This window comes from Streptopelia decaocto, assembly GCF_964273445.1.
Source record: "Streptopelia decaocto genome assembly, chromosome: 4".
NCBI classification, from domain to species: Eukaryota; Metazoa; Chordata; class Aves; order Columbiformes; family Columbidae; genus Streptopelia; species Streptopelia decaocto.
This window is the reverse complement of record NC_138658.1, coordinates 38315823-38332169: the sequence shown is the minus strand read 5'-3', so window position 1 is coordinate 38332169 and position 16347 is coordinate 38315823. Positions and strand designations below refer to the sequence as shown.

The 16347-nt window shown below is 39.4% G+C and overlaps 1 protein-coding gene across 5 annotated transcripts in view; it reads right to left on the bottom strand.

The window, feature by feature from the left end:
* Positions 1-16347, bottom strand: part of CLCN3 (chloride voltage-gated channel 3) — a 73092-nt gene that overhangs the window by 25430 nt on the left and 31315 nt on the right. For 3 of the 5 annotated variants that reach the window (XM_082051828.1, XM_082051827.1, XM_082051830.1), the window contains one exon: positions 2796-2953. In XM_082051828.1, the coding sequence (XP_081907954.1) occupies positions 2796-2953 (158 nt within the window). Of the gene's footprint in view, positions 1-2795; positions 2954-14937; positions 15181-16347 lie in introns of those variants that run through there. The other 2 variants (XM_082051829.1, XM_082051831.1) reach the window with 2 other exon arrangements.

Here is a 16347-nt window from a genome sequence, read left to right as displayed (position 1 = left end):
AACCACAGTGAACTAGTATTCAGTCCTTCTTCTTTTTACATCTTTGATTACATAGACAATCTCTTATCATTCAAGACACATGTCCTGGTTCTGGCTGGAATAGTTAATTATCTTCCTAATAGTTGGTATAGCTCTGTGTCTTGGATTTAGTATGAGGAGAATCTTGATTATACACTTAAATTTTGGTTGTTGTTAAGCAATATTTATACCAAGTCAAGGACTATTCAGCAAGGAGGCTGGAGATGCACAATAAGAAGCTGGGCAGGGGCACAGCCAGGACGGCTGACCCAAATTGGCCAAAGGGATATTCCATACCGTATATTATGCTCAGTGTATAAATGGGTGGATTTGGCTGGACAGCAGCAACCACTGCTCACAAACTGGCTGAGTATCAGTCAGTGGGTGGTGAGCAATTGCACTGTGCATCACTTGTTTTCTATATTATTTTATTATCATCATCATTATTATTTTCCCTTCCTGTCCTATTAAACTGTCTTTATCTTAACTCACGAGTTTTACCTTTTTTCCGACCTTCTCCCCCATCCTCCTGGGGAGAGGAGTGAGTGAATGGCGGGCTGTGGTGTTTACCTGCTTGTCGGGTTAAACCACAACAGCATATTTATAAATTTCACAGTAATTCTGTGACCACAAACTGCGAACTGTCTTGTTTGACTTTTCTGGTTTCAGACATTAAAATGAGTAACAGTTGGGAGAATTCACCCCAGACAAACTGTTTCCAGGTGTGATCTGCCTTGCCAGGATTTGGTCAGGCCTGGCATTCTATCCAATGGCATGTCCACTGGACACTGACAGGGTAAAGCTGGCATTGTGTTAATCACTGCTTAGACATCAAATTATGAAAAAACATTACATGGAAAACACCTTACTTTTAATGAAAAGCATTCAATTGTCAGAGACTGAAAAGGAGAATGTCTCAAATCATTGTGGCAAAACCAGTTTTACAACATCTAGCAGGAGATGTCACATCCCTAGTAGCAGCAGATGGGACAACTGGAATTGCGATTTACATATCAACAACAAGCTAACAGCCACAGACAAAGGCCGGCTGGGGCACACGTGTTGAAGGGCACGTAGCCCTGTCTCCTGATAGGCAGCATGGTACTAAGGGAGAAGACCCGTGGCTGCTCCATCCAGGACTTTTCCATCTCTCACAATCACCCCCCACGGATGCCGGCACAAAAGTGCAAACATTATGCAAGCAAGCGATCCAGAGGACTATAAAAGCCCACCTGCACAAATACTGCTGGCGGCCACCCACCACCCTGAGGACCACTCCATCCAGCAGTCTCACCACAGGAACTGAACAAGACACTGGAGGACACGGCACATTGCTGGATCTGAGACAACAAACCCCATCATACACAAAGTGGAGCCATAAAGATAGTTGAATCTCTCTCTCTTTTCTTTCTTTCCTATACTTCTTTTGCTTTTCTAACTAACATAGTAACATATACATGTATAGATTTACAGCCCCACATGTCCTGCAAACGTTTTATGTTTACCAATTGAACTTAAATCACATAAATCCTTCTGCCACCAAATCATTTGCCAATTAGGCCAAGCTGCAAAATACATGCTTTTTGTCTACAGACCTTAAGTATCGTGTGTACTGTTTTACAACAGAGGGCACCCACGAACCTGAGTCACCTCTCCACCCCAACTCATACCTCTGGGTGGGACCCGACATCAATCGAGGTGCGTGCTTTCAGGTCCATTGCCCAAGGATCTCTTTCCCTCAAAAAAGCACTAGATAGCACAACTGTGGATATTCTGGTTTGAAAACTGGGGTAAGATTCTTTTTTTTTTAACCATGTCAAAGTAAATCAGCATATACACCCTACATTTGCTACCAGAAAGTTACAAATGGTGTTTCCAAAGAAAGCAGAATAATGCTACAGTGTTGGACGTGAAGAACCTCTCCTCTGATGCCTCCATACAATTACAATTCATTTTTAACTAGTAAGTTTGATCAGTTATAGATGTTTTAGGAGAAATCACATCTCAAACTCTGTTCTGTTTTTAAGGTTAACTAACGTAAGCATCCCAGAAGTCTGGCAATAAGGCTCTAAAGAGCATATTTCCTCCTGAAATGCTATTACACAAGTCTATTACATGAACGACAGTATCTAGCATGTTACTGACTAATACAACTCAAGTCCATTTCATTAAAGAACTCATGGCAGAGCACACTGATAAAGATGAATGGCCCGAACTTTGATGATCCTCTGAAGCGTGATGGGAGAGTGGAAAGGACATTCACCATGCATATTGAGACTACTTTTCTGTTAAGCATATATACACTAATAAGTTTTAGACATGAAAATGTTCACTTTCCATAATCCAAATGACCGCAGCACTACATTGCAGTAGCACAGATACACTTGTGTCAGCAAAAAAGCAATATACATTACTGCTCATTTTCTGTACAACTACCACCGTAAGCACTACTGTACCACTACAAATATATCTAAACTGGAAAACAGCCTTAAATACACAAGTATGCAAAAAAAGGAAGCACTGTAAAAATGTCATTTGGGTGATGGGGAACTATTCCCACTCTATTAAATTACTGCTTCCTTTCCAAGTTATAATACTGCTGCAGGACTGCAGGTACCAATGAAATGGTGCTTTTTAAATAGCATTCAAGTAGTTCTAGCTGATGTAGCTACTTACATATTTGAAGTATGCACATATTTTCATTTGTCGCTACATCAGACCTTAATGCCAACATATAACAAAAATATTTTTCAAGCACTGTTATTTATCTCAAGTACCCGTCTATGCCTTTCTCTGTCTTTGCACTTCTCTCGAACCCAGTCAATGGTATGGAAGTCATCATACGTTCCTACTCCAGGAATCGGTTCATCCAGAAGATCCAGTAAATGTGTTGAACTGTTGACACTTCCTCCATTTGTCATTGTATAATGAGTTCCTGTGGCAGAAGAAAGACAGAAATGAACTAATTCTGCAATAAACAAAGTATCTGAATGTTCATAGCACTAAGGAATACGAAATTTCTGAACAAGTAATTAAGACATTTCCCATAATATGAATATTTCAAATCATTTAGGTCTCTCAAAGTTGCATATAACTTTTTTCTGTCGCTCATCTGTAGGTTAAATTTGCACATTGGTAACTTTGTATTTCCACTGGTTAAATATGAACGTACTAGTCAAACTGTTGCACTTTGTATGCAGACTCCAGAGAAACTCCGAAAGAACAAAGTGGGAAATATGAGCAGCTTCAACACATATTTAACTTGAAGTTTATTTCAGTTTATGATCTATCAGAGGAAAATCTGACTGGAAGAGAACAAAACCAGATGATTAAAGTTCACAGCACTTCCATAAGTTGCCAGTTATTTTTAAACATACATACTATTGATTACCAATCTCTCCTACATGCCTACACTACACCTAAAAAAAAAAAAATGCAACATATTATCAAAGCAACTAAAAAGGAAAAGAAAGTCAAGCAAATTTTTTAAAAAATATTTATTTATTTCAGGCAATTCACAGAACAGCCCTCAGTCATGAAAAGTTAGAAGACATTTTCTTTACACAGTATTTCCACCAACTTGTCATTGCTAGCTAGTCTATTCACAAACAGCTTGCATAGCAACATCCCCAACAGTATTTATTCCAGTCATCAGAAGAGCAAGAGGAATACTGAGAAGTTTTCCTTCTTCGCAAGTGATCAAGAAAGTTATTGTTTGTTTGTTTGTTTTAAGCTTTCAAACATCATCAGTTCTGTAATATCTTGACTTTTATGAGTTCCTGCCTCAATCTAGCGCAGCCACCATTTGCCCACCCAACACAAACTGCTTCTGCAACAGTAATTGCTATACAGGGAACATCTGTAATTAGGTAAATATAGACAATCAATGTTGGACTAAGAGCAAAATAACTTGCCAACAGCATATGATGTTCCACAATAACCTCTATTCTTAAGATGCAGGCCCAAGTTGGCCAAGACTTCTGTCAGTTCAAACAGGCACTAGAACCCATTTCAGTAGACTGACAGTGGCATGATTAGCTAGGTGGGGGGTTGTTCATGTTTTTTTTAACTGCAGGCTCAGCTTCTTGGTGTTGACAGCAGAAGTTTCCAACTTAACAGAGGAAAAAAAAAAAAAAAAAAAAAGAGTCTTCTAAGGGTCTACCTGTAACCTCCTTCCATATGCTATAAATGCCAAGAGTTCAGCAGCCCCATCTCTCACTAATAACTGACAATTAGATCTATACATAGGTAAAATGTGTTTTTTCCCTTTAAATTTTTAGAGTCTGAGCTCTAGCAGAAGCAGCGTGACACCTGGCATTATACTCAGCCTCAAAGGTGTGCCTCAGCCATACATTGCTTGAGAGGTCTGGTTTATGCCTGCTAGATAACTCAGTGTTTATTCGGACATTTTGTTAGTAGTGAAAGACAACATGTAAGAAAATAATATAAAAATCCTATTAAGACAATGCAAAGACAAAAAATATTATTTATTACACATAAACACTACATATAGAAAACCTTAACAGTTATGAAATTCTTTAAAAAGATTACTCTTTTTTTTTTTTAATCTTAAAGTAAGAGAATTGAAATGCAGGTGACAACTCCTCAACATGTCAATACCATTCTCTCATGCCAGCCCGGCTGCCAACTTTCTTAGCACCATTTTTTTCCCCAGTCTATGCCATATTAAATTCTCCCTCAACTATTCACCATAGCTAAGCCCTGTAAAACTCTTTCCAAAGCTGCTGCTAGTCCCTCTTAAGGCAGATGTAAAAAAGCATTACCCATGCTTCAATTAATAAAAGGCTTACAACAACAAATTAAATCAGATTTGCTAATAGAGGTGATTGTGAAAACCTTGGTTTAGGATAAGGGAGATTCAATTCTCTTACCATTTCCAAGTCTCATAACTAGAAAGGAAGACTAAGATACACATCTGGCTAGCTGAAAGGGCAGGCCAATCTTGTGGAAGATGTAGTAAAAAAATTCACACTGTAATGATTAGTTTAGCTCTCAAAATTAAAAGAATAACAGAATACTTTATGAAAAATCTTATTTTTACATGAAATTAACCTCCTTCACAAAGCAAGGGGACATAAACTAAATTCAGGCACAGTTTAATTATTAATCTCCTACAAAGTCACAAGCAGTTTCCTGAATCTGAGTGATCACAGTAGGATGAAAGTTTGCCTTTGCCCCAGGAGAGCTGGTTTTACGCCCTGCTTTATATGAAGCAATATCAAGCTACAAGGAACATGCAATCCTATGCCAGACAAAGCAAAGGAGAGTTGAGAGCTATAAATGTATCACAAAGAGTAACACAATTTTATGCATATCACAAGGTGCTGAACTGGAATTCTGTCCAGGGAAACCATCGTGGGCAGCACCATATGTGCTGCACCAGCCTCCCAGCAAAACTTGAAACAGGCTACAAAGAATGGTCATTGCCTGGATACATTAAAACCCCACTGAAACTGTGTCATGTTCCTTCTTTGCCAGCATTTGCTGTCACACCAAATACTGGCATATAAATGATCCTTGTATGATGGGGAGGAGACACAGAACAAGATGTGAAGCCGAAGAAGTGGTTTGGTTGAATACAGAGCTGTCATGAACGCCTGACACAGCTGAATCACTGTTCCAAGGGAGGAACAGGCAACAGTGATCCCTACAGCAGTGTGTGGTAGAAAGACTGCCCTATAGAGGACCACAAAGAGGACAACTGTACAAAATCTGATGCTCTGTAAGTAAGATACATAAGTCTGACAGCAGTGGAAAAGGACAATCCCCAGGTAGTATTATGATCTACACAGGATATAACTGTTCTAAAGGAGAATTTAGAGAAATATACCTTTACCAATACTCAACGCTTTTCCAAACTTCCGCTCTCCTTTCTTCTCTTCCTTCTATAGCATTTCACATAAGATGCTCTTTCCAGCTATGATGATAATGATTCTCACCAACATAAACATATGTGAATTCTCATCGTTTATTGCCAGTTTAATCAAAGTGTTATTGAATGTATTTCCAACTCAATAGACTTCGTTAAAATCCTTACCATAATATGTATTTTTCATCACAACATTTTAACCTCCAAGCAGGAAAGCACCATTGCTCTGATAAATTGTAGCATTTAGCAAAAGTATCCTTCTGGACATTCCCAATGTTCAGAGAGTATTTCCCCTTCCCTTTTCCCCCTGCTCCCCAGTCCTTAAGTTTCAAGACTTTCTCAAGCTACAACTCAATGCAAGGACTTTTCATCAAAATATACGCAGCCTTAGTCTTAAAGACCACAAGCAGCACTTAGCACACAAGGTATATAGGCACAGCCTCTAGCTATGGAAAGAGAACACTTCAATTTTCTGTATGAACACACCTAAGCCATTCTGCAGCTGTAAAGAAAATAAAGCCTTCTCTTTGTTGTATATGAGTTTGCTTAAAGCTTTATTAGACTGGGAAGCAGATGGTAGAAGTGGCAGGCAGAACTTTTATTATTATTGTTATTCCAAATTAACCCATGTCACTATGGGGAGGCAAATTGCGATACATTGATCCTCTCTAGAGGCTCAATGCAACTCACAGGAATCCTTACAAAGCAAATTTAAAACAACCCTTCCATACTTAGCAAAACTAAGGTAGCTGGCATTCCTTTATTAGCATGGTCTTCTCCAACAGCATCTGTAACAATCCTGTATCTTCAACATGTAACCAATGAGCTGCTGCAGAGACTGCAAGCTTATAGAAAGTAAGCTTCTAGACAATAAAAAGTAACATGCTCCTTCAGAGACAGGAGACTGACTTTTTTAGATGATTCAGTCACTGTAAGTCTTGCCTGAACTACCTTGTAGGAAGACAGCTGACTTATTATCTTTTCCATAAATGTAATTCCAAGCCTTCAGCACAATCCCTTCTCAGCAATCAGCTCTCGTATGGCTGAAGAACTGCTTCAAGTGAAGCTGCTTCAAAAAAAAAAAAAGAAAGAAAACACCAACCAACGAAAAACTAATAAATAATACTGCATCATGTTGAAAGAAAATTTAAAAACAACAAACCCACAATGTAATAAGCATTAAGGTTAACAGTGGGACACTGGGACACCTGACCAGAATGAGGTAAAGCAAAAACAAACAAAAAAGCTACATGGACAAAACTGGAATAAGAGAAGTAGATTCCAAGACCATGAAAAAGCTCTCATCTCTGAAGAAGTGGGGTGTTCATTGTTTTGTTGTTGGTGGTGGTGGTTGGTTGGTTTTGTGTGTTGTTTTTTGCTTGTTTTAATGAGAATAAAAAAATGCAATCCAAAATCGCTTGAGAAGACACTGCCTGACAGAGAAATCAGTCCTTACCATACTGCTCTTCCATCTCTCTCTGAACATGAACTTATACTGAATGGCTGTCAGCTCCCAACACTGATCCAACCTCCTGCTTTGCTTATGTAGTCCCCTCTGATGTAAAGCAGGAAGAAAGAATTTACAGAACTAATATTTTGCTATATATACACAAGTGGTTTTATACATTACAGGTTCCTCCTTGCCTTATGTCCCCCCGAAGCAAGGAATATCTCTTCTATAATATTCTGTATAAGTGCCTTCATACAATCAGTCTTGATTGATGTTGGAACTATGATAAACATGACAAAAAGCTGATTTATGTAGATTACACACACCACTTTTCAGGTGTCATGCAGAGCATTTTCAAAGACTGTCTCACCTTCTCTAGTAATGATCCCATATTCCCTTGCCCTTTTGCAACTCAGTAGATTTCTTTCAGATATAAAAGCAACCCCGAGCAACACAACGCTGATGAAAGCCATGTTTGGTTTGTGGTGGGTTTTTTTTTTGTTTTTTTGTTTTTTTTTTTGAGAAAAATACCTGCTAAGTTTTTAGCTAATTCATTTAAAAAGATCACATCACTAAGGACTAACTAATACATTTAAAACATGAGCAGACCACTACTGACTATTCACTATGGTACTGTTCAAAAATCATCAAGATGAAACATCTAAAACACTAACTAATCAAAATGCAAGTTGATAGGCTGCCGTATTTTTCACTTCACAAACAAATCCCCAGTGATAGAACCCAGTACATCATCAAGATATTCAGCGTCCTGCTACCCAGGCCCTGGTATGAAGAAACAAAGAGCCACTGGACTCACTTCTTCTTGGTGTTCTGTCTTCTGGGGAGGCAGAGGATTCCAGTTTCCACACTCTACCATTTAAAACTCCCAGTAAAAGTAAATTTGGACCATCTTGAGTTAAAGAAGTGAGGTAGCAGGTGCTTCACAGTTACCTAAATACAGTTTCACACAAGAAAGAGGTTTTGCAACATAATTGATGCTCCTGATTCCTGCATAACTGTTCAACAATCCTTCCCAACTCTTTCTGTGTGTACAGTGTTCCTTCTTTTCTCATTAGAATAATGAGAAGCATCAAGATTTAAGACAAATGTGGCATGCTGGGTAATCAAATGGTGCATGACAGCTTTTTATGTGGTTCTCCACCATGTGATCATCTTAACAATTACCCAGTATGACCAAAAGAACAAATCCACACTGCTACAGCCTCTGCAGAGCATAAGGTACAGAACTGAGACATGAACAGGCTCAAGAGAGCAGCTAGCAGAGTTAACAATGGACCATAATTTTACGATAAAATTTAAGACCCCTTCCATATGCTGTACAGCATATGATACACATCTAGTGAATGTATGACACAAAATACGTGGCTTGGTCTTAAACACAGCATATATCAGCTTACCGCATTTTATGAAATGAGACATCTCTCGGGACATAATTACACAAAAGGCTGAGCTGACCTGAGAGACTGCTGCCACCCAAACAGGAGATCTTGCTCCCCTTACTTCTTTCCATTCTTGGTCACACGCTCCCACTCTCACCCTTGGACCAGCTCTGTCACCCGTGGATCCAATTGCACAGTAAACCAATCTAACATGCTAATCCAACTAAACAGACAAAACAAACAACAACACAAAATTCTGCTCTTATACAGAACTGGAATCAAGCTTCCCTGCTGTCAAACAAGAAACAGAACCAGTGCAAGAGCAAGAACTGAGAGCAGGGACTGGGCACAATAAGCAAATTCACCCCCTTCCACAGCAACAAGCTGTCAGACTAGTTACTTTGAAATACATAAGTGCACCCTTGGGGTCTTGTTAGATTTTAATTATGTCTTTCTGTTGGAAACAATTTAAAACTTTTACATAAATATTAATATCCAGCCAGACACCATACAGTAATATCTGTTTCACAGTAATATCCATTTCAAAACTCCCAAAGGTGGCTATGTTTAGAAACATTTCAGAGTTGTGAACACACCAACAGATAAACAATGCCAATATTGAAGTCAATGGCAGAGCAATAATAGGAGCCAATTTCTCAAAGGTATTCCTCTACAAGCTACGTAACTGCTAATTTTTCAGCAAGAATACACTAGTTTGCTGCTGCTCACACATCCCATTTTCTAGAGAGTGCACAACTACATGGTATTCCCCGCAGCAGTTGTCCTTCTGGCTGGCAGCAGTGCAAAGTATTTTACCTGTGCTACTTGGAGCAGTGTGAAAGAAGCGGAAAAAATAAATACACCTCTGTAAGTAAAATGAAGCTAATCAGTTTACACCAAAGGCTGGAATAAGCTCTCCCTGACATGAGCATTCAGACCTGCTGAGTGCTAAAATCAGCAGGAGCTGTAGCTTTCCAGAGGCCATATACTAATCCAAGGCTTTGCTTCACCCGTGTGTCCTTGGGTATTAGGTGGCAAGGGGAACGGAGGCGGGAAGCACCCTGAATGCAACGGACACCATAAGGATCATTTGCACTTGTAACAAAGAAGATTTGTATACACAGATATGTGTTAGCACCTCAGCTTCTGTCTCCATATTCAGATCTCAAAATATGAGGCCTTCTGTTAACAAAAACAAAAAACAATTGTTAATTTATTTAAATTTGTCTGTAACCACTCAAGAAGAGTCATTAAACACTATTGTCTTTTCCTGGCTAGAAGTAATTTCTAAATTTCAGAATCAGAAGCACAGCACGCCATGTCAGAGTACTATCATGTGCTACTGTTGGTGATTTTAAAGTCTTTGTAATCAAGTAGTATGTTCCCCTTTGTGTCTAATTATGAATTTTCATCCTGTCTCTTCAGTTGCCTTTTCTGAACTGCAACTTAAATATAACATGAACAGTGCAGGAAGGAGATGAGGGAAAAAAAAAAAAGGTGTAAAGATATATGAGGTTAGATAAAGCAAACATTACAAAAGGGAAATAATCTATCATCTAGCAATGGCCAAGGCAGTAACAGTCAGAACAACAGAAATTTAGATAAACAGATTTTTTAAATGCTGCTGCTGCATGTACATAAGAGCTACTTATATGTTGTTCTGGAAGGTAAAGACAGCATGTAACAAAAATAATAATTCTGCTAATAGGATTATCCCAGTCAGGCCATGTTCAGGCCCAGGGAGGGCATAAACTCAGTCTGTTCACTAGTTTTCTAATATCTCAGATAACAGTACATCTCAAGATGACTTACAAAAATTGAGACATACAAACATACAAACCCAATAGAGAACCTTATCAGATTTACAGCAGATGCAGACAAATAGCCTGTAACTACCTTCAGAGAACTGCAGTTATATCTAATGGTATTTTCTATTAATCACCAAAGTCAAATATGCTAAACTCATAATTGAAAATCCTTATCCCGTTTTTATACTAGGAACCTTAAAACAAAGTTCAGCGGAAGTTCAGTGCTGTAACCACATTGAGTTCCTCCAAGCGATACTTTCTCTCAAAGCATTCAATGTTAGACAGCTATAAGCACCTTGAGCACATTTTCTGTCATAAGCCTGTAATTAGTCTAAAAATTAATTTTATTACTCTTCGTCTGCTACCAATAAAATTTCAGGGTCAAACTCTAGCTCTGAGCATGTGTACACAACTTTCACACCCATTTTCTTCAAAGGTCACACTGAGAATTCCAGTTTCTAATTGCTTTTGATTTATCTACTAATTCTTAAACATGAGAGGCCCGTAAGCAGAAATGTAGCCTAAAATACAAAAGTATAACTTTTACCACCTAGAGGATCTGAAATGGCTCAGCAGGCATTTGACTGAAAATCTTCCTAAGACATGATTAAACATCCTCTGCCCCATAGCTGAGGACAACAAGGGAAGCTGGGGAAGGGGGAGGGTTTCCCCAGTGTTGCTATTAATAGTGTATGTAATCTAAGCAGCAGGAGTTGCACCTACATGCAGTGGTAATTGGTGCACAACAAATGAAACTGTGAGTTCTTTTGTCTCTCTCAAAAAAAGAAGTCATCAGTAAATTTGGTGTGCTCTTCACAGAGGTAATTTTCACATCTCCTGGTCACTAACTGCAGATCATTATCAGAACAGCATTTTATTAATTTTGCTTGAGGACTTCCAAACCCTAAAATCTAAGATGTAGTTATTATGTGTAACAAATAAAAGGGAGTTGGCAACCCTCATGCTTGCTGAAGCTCAAGTTTTGCTACCGGTAGCCTAGCCACTATACAGGTACTGCCATTGCTTAGATTTCAAATTATTAAAGAAAGGTAAAATGAGTGCTTATTTAGGAAAAAAAGGCAAGAAGGGAATCAAAGAGTGTGAGCATGTCTGTGAATGGCTAGAAGACAAGCAATATACTGAAAATTTCAAACTTTCAAAAGGGTCCAGCTAGCAAAAATGATGCAAAAATAAATCTAGGGGCAAAGAAGTGAACAACACTAATAATTTATTTACATGACATATATTCCAGCATATGGTTTATTCTATAAATAATTCCTACCATATATGCAATCCTAAACCAGGACTTAAAAACCCTTTCTGAGGAGAGAAGCACTACTTTTAACTCTTTTAGTTACCAGAGAAGAATAGAAATGAACTGTATTCCTGCAATTTTATTTCAGTGTATGAGGGAGCATAAGGAACTGGAGGATAAGGTCTGGAACTATGCATTTACTAGCACAGAAAGAGAAGTCTCAGGACGGAGCAACATAAGGAAGTCCTAATAAAAAGTATTCAATAATATCCATATTTTTTTTTTCAAAGAGATAATTATAAGTAATCAACACCAAAAAATAAACACAACTAATAAATATATATTTTTAAATCTTTCCATTTGATGTTTGACAGCATATCTGCATTGAAAAAAAAATAAAATATCTTCTTATATGCAAACCAACAGGTCAGGCTTTTAGTAATAATGTATTACAATATTTTGTATCTCATCTCATCGAACGTTAGTGAAGGCCAGTAATTAAATCTCAAAGACCCCTATAGTGATTTCATCACTGCTGAGGTACAGTCACATTGGGTGAGTCACTGCAGTCAATTAGTGCAACAAATGCTTTGATGTTACAAAGCAGATCTGCATGACATGAACGGTACTCTGCAGGACAGAACTGCTGTCAGCGTGTGAATTAAGGGAAAAAAAACTGCAGGCTCTAAAAATTAAGCTTATTTTCTTAAAATATCTTCAACCATTTTATCTTAGCTTGTTATTAAAATGCTCTGAAATCTACATGAGATGAAAAAAATCTTGGCAGTATCCTTTTCTAGACTCAGAGATAATAAAGAAATGTCCAGAATTTACTTTAAATTTCTGGTTTTGACTGTTAGCATTTCAAGTCTCATTTTGATAGCAAGATGACAGTAACAGGTTACTTTGGTATTGTACATCAGCAGAAAATACACACAAATTTTGACGAAATCTAAAGAACAAACTGGTATGGACACTCGGTCTTCTTCTGAGTCATATGCACTTGACAAATTAAGATTTGCAAGAGATTATGATAACACTGTTGGTTTTTTTTTTGTTCTTGCTTGTTGTCTTTCTTTTTTTTTAAAAAAAAAAAAACAAAACTCATTACAGCAAATCAAAGAAACAACAGTAACACTGGTTTTGAAATACAGTATCAGAATACAGGATTTACAAACCCTAATGAGACACATCACAACCGGGAATTCTTTTACTGGCTCCTAGTGCTGTCACCAAATGGGAACACCCAGTCAAATCCTCCACTGTTTCCATTACAGTATTTGTAAACTGTATATTTAATACCAATACTCCAGTAAGCCGGATACCATTTTGCACTGCGAATATCTCTACTTTTTGTACTGTAAAATCAAGTAAAATCTGGTAATTTCCAGGAATATGCAGCTGATCACTTTTCAATATCTAACTATAATTTGGAGAGTTTGAAAGTGTAATAATAGGTCTGTTTTACAGTTTTCAACTTTAAAACTATCTACAAATAATGGTGGAGGCTGGGAGGGACCTCCAGAGGTCATCTGGTCCAAGCCTTCCTGCTCAAGCAGGGCCACCTACAAACAGTTTCCCAGGACCATGTCCAGACAGCTTTCTCATATCTCCAAGGAAGGTGATTTCACAACCTTTCTGGGCAACCTGTTCTAGTGCTCAGTCATCCTCACAATAGAAAACTGTTCCCTGATGTTCAGAAGGAGCCTCCTGCATTTCAGTTTGTGCCCATTTCCTCTGGTGCTGTCACTGGGCACCACTGAAGAGAGCCTGGCTCCTTTGCACCTTCCCTTCAGGTATTTATATACATTGATAAGATCTCCAATTCACACCTCACAAATACTCTATGAAAATACCATCCTTGATTTCTAGGAAGTGATTCTAAAATCTGACTTAGAGAACTATCCAGCACCTGCTATGTAATAATTATCTGGGCAGAGAAAAATTTGCTTGTCTTAAAACACTCTAAGCCATATTAGAACCTGTTGATATTCTTAGCAGACACTGAAAAACACTCTAAAAATCATAAAAAGACAACAAATAACCTTTAATGTAAACTACTAAAACACAGATAAAATGCTAGAAGAACATTAAAAAGTGTGACCTAGTTTATTTATTTAGAGAAATGAGTTTACAAGGAAACGTGAAACAACAAATTAACAAGGAAAAAAAAATCTTATGTAAATCATATATTTATTCTCAGCCTAGCTCCCCTCTAATGCCATCACCATCAGCCACAAATATTGATAACTTTCTAATTTTAGATTAGCCAATTTAAACAAAACTAAAATAAGCATTTACCACATTTACTGTTTTTAAACACCAAAGTGCAACCATCAAATCCAACCAAGAAAAAACAAGATATCCTCAGAACTTGAATGCATAACTTTAACTTAATCCCACTACAACTTCTCTCAAAACAAACCCAAATCTTTATAGAACATATTCTGCTTTAAATTTGCAGAAACAAAAGGCAAGCTCCAAATAGGATTTTTCCTCCCAACATTGATGACACACTTCTTTTTAAATCTGCTTCCTTGCAAGCAACATTGTGAAGAACCTACCACAAAGCTCCAGTTTCTTAATAGCTCATCAATACTGGCTTAACAGACATATTACAATTGTATAGCTTTCCCTTCACATATCAAAGACGTCAACAAAGAGTCAAGCCTAAAAGCACGTAAGGAAACTTCAAAGCTAGACACCGTTCCTTTCCGAGTTAGTGAAAGGCATGAAAATAGCCTATTTAATACACTCCTGCCAATTTGGTCATGATCAGTCACAAACACATTTTTTTTGCGTTTGTGTTGGTTTTTTTTTGCACGCACGATTATTATATTGATTTAAAAAAGAGAGAAAGCCAAGACTGCCACATATCGAAGATGGAGTCCCAAACCGAGGAGATGTGCAGCAGGACTAATCTGCCCACAGAGAAAACAGTCACTGACAGCACAGGAACCAGCCAGAACTGAATTCTCCTCCTACAAAGGGCACGAGGCTGGCAAAACAAAGCAATGCGATGATTAACAAGTCTTTAGCCCTCTGCTTCAAAGCTGAACAGCAGTCTCACACATCCAGATATGCAAACAAGTAACTCAAACGTGAATCCGGCATACCTCGCTTATGCAGTTCCCTAAGCGGAATGCCGTCTTCTCCCCCCCCATCGTAGGGCAGATACGGATCAGAAGAGGCATCCATGGATGTGGCGAACCCGAGGCCCGTGTGCCGGCTCAGAAGGGCCGCGGCATTCCTCACACAAGGGCGGGCGCGGCGGCCGCTGCCATGTTTGACCAGGATCCGGCCTGCGCACCGCAGCTGCCGCTGCCGCCTTGGCGCAGGAGCCGGGCTCTGCCCGCCGCTGATGTCAGCGCGGGGCGGCCGCAGCCGCTGCCGGGGGCTGGGCGGGCGGCGGGCGCGGCCCCGCGGGGCGGCTCCGCTACCTGCGCCTCCCGCCACGCACGGAAGGCTGTTGCGGGCTGTTTCCTCTGCGCAGGAAAACGAAGCCACGTATTTAACCGCTGACAGGAAGAAGAGGAAAAGAGCCCGTTTGCGACTTAGGGCAGAGTTGTCCCCGAGCGGGCGCGCAGGGCTGGGGCCCCACTCTGCCAGCACCGCCCCGTCCCGTTTTGCAGCTCCAGCGTCGTGGGGACAGACAGATAAACGACGACAGAACCTCACTTGCACATGTGAAGCTGCCAAAACTGCCAGATTTTTCAACAAGGGAACAGCGTGGTTACAGGCTCAGTTTAAAAGGCAACAATTCATTTCGGCAAATGAAACTGGAGAAAGATATTCGAACTAATTTTATTTGCCCATCTGGAGTCACACCAGCACAGATTTTTTAAACAGCTTTTTAAACATTTTATTCAGAAGGGACGTAAAAGATTAAAGTTCATTTATTACCCCTGGTGGGGGGAAAGCCTGTGCCCAGTAATTTTATTTACTCAAACATCAAAATTACTACGACTGAGGAAGAACAAGAGAAGCTGCTGTCCTGTTGTCGGCTGAGACAGAGTTAATTTTCCTCCTAGGAGCTGCTATAGTGCTGTGGTTTGGATTTAGTATGAAAAGAACTTTGATAATACACGGGTGTTTTAGTTATTGCTAAGTAGTTGCATGGTAGTCAAGGACTTCTCAGCTTCTCAGGCCCTGCCAGATGCACAAGGAGCTGGGAGGGGGCACAGCCAGGACAGCTGACCCCATCTGCCTGAAGGGATATTCCACACCGTATGATGTCATGCTCAGTGTATATTTGGGGGGAAGAGAATGAATGGGGCATCCGGAGTGACGGCATTTGTCTTCACAGGTAACCTTAAAATGTGACAGAGCCCAGCTGCCCTGGAGATGGCTAAACACCTGCCTGCCCATGGGAAGTAGTGAATGAATCCCTTGTTTTGCTTTGCTTGCATGTGCACCTTCTGCTTTACCTGTTGAACTGCCTGGATCTCAACCCACAAGTTTTCTCACTTTTACTTTTCTGACTCTCTCCCCCATCCTACTGGAGGGAGTGAATGAGTGGCTGCGTG